The sequence below is a fragment of the Chlorocebus sabaeus genome, chromosome 14 (genome assembly GCF_047675955.1).
Source record: "Chlorocebus sabaeus isolate Y175 chromosome 14, mChlSab1.0.hap1, whole genome shotgun sequence".
Classification (NCBI taxonomy): domain Eukaryota; kingdom Metazoa; phylum Chordata; class Mammalia; order Primates; family Cercopithecidae; genus Chlorocebus; species Chlorocebus sabaeus.
Window position 1 is genome coordinate 38470654 of NC_132917.1, and position 8317 is coordinate 38478970.

Genomic DNA, 8317 nt, shown 5'->3' on the forward strand with positions numbered 1-8317 from the left:
TGTTGGTAGTTGGGAACTGCAAAACCTAGCTTGAAGATTACCAGGTCTTTGCTCAGAATAAGACAATCCATTTGAATACAGGAGTAGTATCTGGGCTGGAAAATTTTGCAAAGCTGGTTTACATGGTGTTTTGTCCTTATTTCAGACAATTCCTCAAACATGCATTTTTTTGGTATAAAACTGGTTATAACTAATGTAGAAAGCAAAGAAACGAAAGACCATTGAGTAGAATTCCCCCTATGTTGGGGAGTTCTAATTGACACTATGCCACCTAGTAGTAGCCTGAAAGCTGCAATTAGTATCAAGATCATCCAGAAATCAGTTTCTCCCTATTTGTCATACATTTAATCACTTTTGCTTAGTTCCTGTCATGCTCATTTACAGACAGATCAGCGGTCCCACTAGCCTGACCACTGATCATTAGTTTGACAATACCTACTAACACCAACTTCAAACGGATTAGCTAACTTAAGGATCTGTCATGATGCATTCATGCTATATTATAGGGGACTCAAGGTCATCTTACCCAAAGCTACAAGGGTAAAATTTAATTTTCAAAGTCCCTTAAGATCCTGGCCAAGTTTTATGTATAGAACAGTTAGTGATGTTCAAGACTTAACCAACACCTTTCAATTCTGAATGTAGGTCTGTATGAATAAGGTTAACAATTATAACGTCTGACTCTGAAATTCATCAAATTGAGAAGTGTTAATATTGAACACAAATCAAAAATCTAGTTAGAAACATTTTATTTAAATGTGCCAAATAAAAACCCACATTTTCAGACCATAGGATGTTAATACATTCAACAAAAATTTATATTATCTTACTGCTGTGAATTTACAGAGTAGTAATCCAGATCCATTTTGATTAGATGGTTGAATTATCTTTCCTAGGTTACACTTTACAAACATCACAAATCCCTTATAATAATGTAAACAAAATAACTTTTCCCTAAAGGGTGAACTTGAGAGCTTCAGTCCATTCTTTCAGGACTTGCACTTCTGCGAGGACTTCCTGATGGGGAACGACTAAAAAGAAAAACATTAGGTTTGGATCCAATTAGTGTCAATTGAAACTCTCATGTACACGTACTAACTTTCAATAAATTCAAAGGTAGCCTAAGGTACTAATTTCCTATAGCAAAGATGTCAAAATGTCATGAGACTTACATATTCATCTTTTGTCCCTGGCTTAAGATTAGGCTACCCTGGCCGGGCACGGTGGCTCGCACCTGTACTCCCAACACTGGGAGGCCAAGGCAGGTGGATCACCTGAGGTCAGGAGTTGGACACCAACCTGGCCAAACAGGTGAAACTCCGTCTCTACTAAAAATACAAAAAATTAGCCAGGCGTGGTAGTGGGCCTGTAATCCCAACTGCTCAGGAAGCTAAGGCAGGATAATCGCTTAAACCCAGGAAGCGGAGGCTGCAGTGAGCCAAGATTGTGCCACTGCACTCCAGCCTGGGCGACAGAGTGGAAACTCCATCTCGAAAAAAAAAAAAAAAAAAATAGGCTATCTTCCTTGTCAAAATTGGAGGGTCAATTTGCAGTTAAATATGACAACTATTTGAAGTTTTCTGGTCATTAGCACTATGCAGGTAACTATTTGCAAGACTTTTCTCCTCACTTTGTATCTATTACATGTGGGGAAAAGGCATGTTTCTTAGCAAAATTTCTACCAAGTACTCACAGGACCAATCACATCTTAATAATCACACTAACATTTTATGACTAAATATTTCCAGCTAAAGTATAAACTAATGTTCTTGAATCAAGAAAAGCAATCATTTCAGAAACTTAGCATAGTATTTTAATCTATATAGCACCAATTCTCCAAAGAGCTCAAAGACTGCAAAGCAGTAAGCAAACAAATTCTGCAGAGGCCACACTTGACAGGCAAGATCTGGCAACAAAACATTTCGCTTACCTTCTTTTTGGAGATGGAGATCTGGACTTTGATCGGCTGTCAAAACATGAGAAATTCTATTAAAGAAAGAGTACTAACCAATCCCTTTCTTGTAGTCACCAATACCGTAAAACAAACCCCCAAAGGTCCTAAGTTTAAAATGTCAGACTGCACTTAAACTGAAAAACATCCTACCAGTTGTTGCTAACAAAGGCCAATCTTCCAACAACTGTTTTTCAAAAAAATGAACCAATTACTGTATCATGATTAATCTTTTACATTGCATATTAATTTCAGGATGCTTCTCCATGCACCTATCAGTTCTAACAAGGGCCTCTTTAATATAATCCCCAAAGTCACAAACTTCTTTCTCACTACAGTTTTACATTCCCTTTTTCAGGGAAAGTCAGTCAGTAATAAATAGGACATACACAAATAAGGTACTGTGCTCCCACTAACAACTACGTTTAGAGTTAACACTTAAAATTTCAACAATTAAAAAACACTTTGAACTCTTTGGATATTGGTGCCATATAACTAGAAGAGCATAATCAAATTTTTACCCTACCTGCTTCTTGGTCTTGAAATAGACCTGGATCTTGATCTTGACCTCGACGGGGATCTTAATAAAAAAGTGAAAAACACAATTATATCAATTATCCAAAGGAATTTCCTTAAACAACTACTCAACACTGTATTAGGTAGGTCAGGCGTAGAGAAGCTAAGACTAAGCAAGATACAACACTTGCCTTATTCTAACACACTTTCAAACAAACTGTTGCGAGACATAAGGAACCACCATTTCAATTACTTGTTTCTATCACTCAGCTGGTTACAGTTCCCGTACAGGAATATTCTCAAACACTGTGTAATATCCAAGGGAAACACATGGTTTTCATTTGATAAGACTGGTATGAAGGAAGCAAAATTAACCTCACTTAAGGCACGGATTCCTCAGCTGGGCACTGTGGTGCACAATGGTAGTCCCAGCTACTCAGGAGGCTAAGACAGGATGAAAATAACCAGACCCCAGCTGGTGTGGTGGTTCATGCCTGTAATCCCAGCACTCTGGGAGGCCAAGGCAGGTGGATCACAAGGTCAGGAGACAGAGACCATCCTGGCTAACATGGTGAAACCCCATCTCTACTAAAAATACAAAAATTAACTGGGCATGGCATCGTGCAACTGTAGTCCCAGCTGCTGGGGAGGCTGAGGCAGGAGAATGGCATGAACCCAGGAGGCGGAGCTTGCAGTAAGCCAAGATCGCGCCCCTGCACTCAGCCTGGGCAACACACAGAGACTCCATCTCAAAAAAAAAAAAAAAAAAAAACACAGAAAAAAGAAAATAACCAGACCCCTGAACTGAGACTAATTCAGGTGATAAGGCCAGATGAGAAGAAAGCCACCACTTAGTAAGGCTTTACATTCCTGGATCGTTATGTTTGAGAGCCATCAATTTGTTAGACAAACCAAATCGGACATATCTATCTTTTAAATATATCTAATGAGATAGTCCATAGCTTTCTCAAATAGACCACAAGATTCAGAGTTCCTGCATTTAAAGGTTTTGTGCTACTAAACAGCAATTTAACTCCCAGTAGCATTCTGTACCACTGTTTTATCATTGATACAGATAATATTGTTGGGCCAGGCGCGGTGGCTCAAGCCTGTAATCCCAGCACTTTGGGAGGCTGAGGCGGACAGATCACAAGTCAGGCAATCAAGACTATCCTGGCTAACACACGGTGAAACCCCGTTCTCTACTAAAAATACAAAAAATTAGCTGGGCGTGGTGGTAGGCGCCTGTAGTCCCAGCTACCAGGGAGGCTGAGGCAGGAAAGTGGTGTGAACCCAGGAGGTGGAGCTCGCAGTGAGCAGAGATTGCACCACTGCACTCCAGCCTGGGCGACAGAGCAAGGCTGTCTCACAATATTGGAATATTATTAATTACATATTACAATACTCATTTTACAATTTTTTCCACTCTATCTCCTTTTAAGGCCGCCTACAAAGAGTAAAGCTCTGGTTCTTAAGTTTGTTTTTTCAGGTCTCTGTCTAAAAAAAAAAAAAAAAAAAAAAAAAAAAATCCACATTCATTTGTATGTACACACTACTGCCCCAACTTTCCAGTGTCTCCAATCAACCCCATCATTCCAAAAATGAGAAATGTTACTACTTGCTTCTAATCTCTTTTCCTGGTTCTAACCGGCCTTTTTGTCGGGAAAATCAATTACCATCTTTCAGAGCTAGTATCATCTAATCTGAAGCCACAAGTTTATAGCAGTATGCCTATCCAGAGTGTTCACTAAAACTGTGTTGCTTTGGACCTTTCTCTACCACCATGGCCTCTCTAACAAGCCTTAAAATCTCTAGTAGCCGTTTTCTTCAATCTATAAAAACTAGATTAATATTTATGTTACAAGTTACGTATCAATTCCAAACTTTTACATCTCAAATATTCCCTGAAACAATCCATTTGAATGTCTTTAAGACACTCTACTGCTGCTAAGATGTGAACAACCCAAACACAAATAAGAAAAGAAAGTGTTACATACTGGAAATACCTCGATCCTTTTATAGAACCAGACCTAGATCTTCTGAGTGAAGCTGATCTTGATCTACGAAGAGAGATAGATCTTGATCGTCGAGGAGATGCTGACCTTGACCTAAAATAAACAACTTTAAGTCCATCTCCACATTTTTTTTTTTTTGGCCTGTTAAGACTTCAATTGGGGAACGGTGCAATGGCTTATACCTGTAATCCCAGCACTGGTCTCAAGCCCAGGAGCCTGAGACCAGCCTAGGAAACAGTGCAAGACCATTTCTACAAAAAGAAAAACTAGCTGGGTATGGTGGCAATGCCTACAATCCCAGTTACTCAGGAGGCTGAGGCAGGAGGACTGCTTAAATCCAAGAGGTCAAGGCTGCAGTGAGTCGTGATTATGCCACTGTACTCTAGCCTGGGTGACAGAGCAAGAACCTGTCTCCAAAAAAATAGTGAGCTTTTTCTTTCTGTATTGGACTATCAATGAATTTAATAATAATACAAAAAGACTTCAATTAAACAAGATCTCACCTCCGTCCCCTGCTCCTGCTGCGTGAGCGAGAGTATCGCCTTCCTCTGGATCGAGAATGTGATCTAGACCGTGACCTATTTTTCAAGTTAGAGAAAAAACAAAATGTCAGACAATAACTCGTTTTTAAGAGTTTGTGTGCCTCTGCTGAAATCAAATCTCAAAACTATTTAAATTTAGTGTCTCATTTGGAAATAAACTCTGGGCCTATTAGTTGTTGAGTATTTTTTTTTTTTACTACCTAAAAAAAGATTTGTTAAAAGCTGAATTACAACTTAGAATTACATAATATAAAACACTGTAATGTGTATTTAAAATAAACCTTGCAAGTTTGCAGGTCGACCCTCTTTGGCCCATGGTCTAGTAGATCTAGACGATCTAGAAGTATCTATAGCCGATCGCTGCATCTAGATGTTTTCTTCAATCTAACGACGATCAAACTGACAGCCAAATGAGCCAGGTGAGGCTTGATTGACGCAAGAAGATTTTTCTAGTTGGGAATGTGGTCAATCTGGTGTTCCTCTTTCTAAACCGGAGGGGGGCCCCAATTGTAAGCCAAATTTACTGTTACGGCGATCACCGTCTCAAATTTTCTGCCCTTTAAAGAATAAGGTGAAGCTAGGTGTAGATGACTCGAGGGGATCTGGCCTCTTATGCTGATCACCTCAAGGTCTAGGAGGATCTTAATTGTCGGATTTGCAAGGCGCCTCAGCATGATATCATAAGGCTCGTGACATTCTGAATCAAGGCGACTGACTCAAACGAAGAAACCTGAAAGGTTTTGACCAGGTTGATTATTAATATAGTAACATTTTTTTAATTAAACAAAAATTGTAAAATACACCTGTACAATTAACATTCAAGTTTATAGAAAAACACTAGTTTCTGCCTTGCTAATAAAAGAATTACTTGATTAACTAGAATACCAACCATTCCTTTATTAAAATAAATACCTGCTTCTTCTTCGCCGGCTGTAACGATGACAATCATAGGCATAATGTCCCTTTTCGCCACACTCATAGCATCTATCATTTGGATCAAAGGGACGTCGGGCAGGTGGTCTATCAAAACGTGATCTCCGAGGCATGCCTGTCGATAGTTCAACCCTCACTCGGGAGCCACAAATCACTCTAATAAAAGTAAATTAACAAAATTCTAAAGTTAAAAATATATTCAGGACTTCTAGATTTAAAAAGAACTCTTTCCAACCACTCCTTCCCCCTCACCAACTTTGGCGGTCTTTACTAAGCCCTAACTCCATCTCCGCTATCTTCTTTAACCTTCGTGTGCCTTTAGCAAGTAACACTCTGACTAGCTACTTAAGGTCTCTTCCAGACTTCAGTATCCAAGCTTAGCACTAAGTTTATTATCTAGCCACAATATATTTTAATGAACAGAAGTTTCATAACATCTTACTTACTTTCCATCCAGTCCTCGTACTGCATCTTCTGCATCTCTAGGATCTTCGAATTCCACAAAGGCAAATCCTGGAGGATTTCTCGCAATCCATACAGTTCTTAAAGGACCATAATAACTGAAAGCCCTTTCTAACTCTCCTTTGCCAGCGCCAGTTCCCAGGTTACCAACATACACCTTGGTTTCTGTTTAAAAACGCAAATAGAAGAATGCACGTCATGCAAAACCTGGCCCAAGTTTCAATCAATTATTAGCCTTAAAACGGGCCATCCTCAAGATTGGGTAAAGCACATTAAATGCCCTCTATCCAAGATTGAACTTAGTCCTAAAACTGGTGAAAGTCCGCAAATCCCTGAAAAACTAGACTTTTGACAAAGTTCTTAACGTTCTAAATAATGCGAAGTGACCCTCCCGAACACAGAGATGCGTGGTAGGATACACCGAGGCGTGGGGCGGGACCCGGCCCGGCCCCGCCCATGAGTCCCGGCAGCCCCGGGCGCACCGGGAGCGCGCGGGCCCGCAGCGGCAGCGGCGTCGGCGGCGGGAGGGCCTCGGTAGGGGCCGGGCAGGGAGAGCAGGGCTGCACCGGCTCTCTTCCTCCGCGGCAACCGCCCCAGGCACAGGCTTGCCCAAGACTCCAGCTCCCCGCCCCAGAGCCATAAACCGCGCTCGAAAGAACTAAAAGAGAGAAAGAAACCAGCCGCCAGTCGCAAATTACGTCCCCATTCCCATTCCGCAATTTAACCGATTGTTTGACGAGAACACGCAGCTCACAGCTGTCAATTTCGTTCCTTCTCAAACACAACCACGATCTTACAGCTGCGGCCAGATCTGTCCGCTGAAGTGGCGGGAAAGTGCTGAGGAAATGCGCCACCACGGTCGTCAATGTGCGCAAAATGGCAGCCGCCGCCGAGGGCGGGGGGAGGGGGGGCCGCCGGGCGGCTCCGAGAAAGGCAACGCGAAAACCGTGATCTCAACCCTGCTTCAGGCTGCATTGGGCCACAAAAATGCCCGAGAGTACGGAACTCGGCAGAGATGTACACCCGCCATCCTCTGTCTCCCTTCAGCACCCCGCCCCCGCTGCCTCCGGCTTCGTATGGCGTGCGCCGAAGCCGCCATTACGCACGCGGAATAACCGTCTCCCAACCGCCGCGCCAACCCTATGGCCTCGCAGTGCTCACTACACCCACAGCAACGTCCCCCACCGGACTCCAGTCTCTTACCTCCTCCGTACCGCCCGTAACGCGACATGATGACCGACCCGCGTGCTCGGCTCTTCAGCTCGCAGCGCCCAGGGCTCGAGTGACGCAAAAGCTGACACAGACCCACACCCGCCAACAGTCCCAGCGGCACTACGAGGAAGAGCCCGGGTTCGCATTTATATATGCGGCCGCTGGGCTCTGCGCATGCGTCATCCCGTTGTTCTGCGCGGCACAAAGGAGCTGGGCGGAAACAGCCGAGAAACGACGCGGAAGGAACTGAAGAAACGAACACGCGGGTCATGGGCGGAGGGATACGTTTCCATGGGAACGCCACGATCTCGCCCGTAAACCTGAGACCTTCCCCATGCTGTCCCGCCCCCTCCTCTCCCCCTTTTCTACACCCTCCTTGTCTTCCTTCCCGTATCCCTACCCCCTGCCTCCGTTCGTTTTCCCCAGTCCAGGGACCCTCAGCCTTAACAATCTTAGTACGGATGCATTAGACCGGCCTATGAAAGGCTGTACCATTTAACCGCTGATGTTGCAGCCGTCGCGCCTTTCCGTTTGGGGGACCTGGCCTAGTCAGCTACTCTGTGATCTTTGGGGCTCATCAGAGGTAATCGAAGGTTTGGCCCTGGTGAAAAGTCCATGAACCCCGCCATTCTGAGTGGTGGTTTTTACACCATAGGCTTTAGGAAGGATGACGCACCCAGGGACTG

General features: G+C 43.4%; 1 protein-coding gene across 2 annotated transcripts; it reads right to left on the reverse strand.

The window, feature by feature from the left end:
* Nucleotides 1–732: 732 nt before the first annotated feature.
* SRSF7 (serine and arginine rich splicing factor 7) lies at nucleotides 733–7770 on the reverse strand. Of its 2 annotated transcripts, XM_007970890.3 has the most exons (8): nucleotides 7623–7769; nucleotides 6404–6584; nucleotides 5937–6113; nucleotides 4986–5060; nucleotides 4465–4575; nucleotides 2478–2531; nucleotides 1931–1966; nucleotides 733–1031 (listed from the first exon to the last, which is right to left on the reverse strand). In XM_007970890.3, exons 1-8 carry the CDS (start codon nucleotides 7648–7650, stop codon nucleotides 977–979), a joined length of 717 nt encoding a protein of 238 aa, XP_007969081.2. In that variant the 5' UTR covers nucleotides 7651–7769; the 3' UTR covers nucleotides 733–976. The 2 variants fall into 2 exon arrangements, with proteins under 2 accessions (XP_007969081.2, XP_007969082.2); XM_007970891.3 differs by lacking the exon at nucleotides 1931–1966 and having other exon boundaries at nucleotides 7623–7770.
* Between the last annotated feature and the right edge of the window lie 547 nt (nucleotides 7771–8317).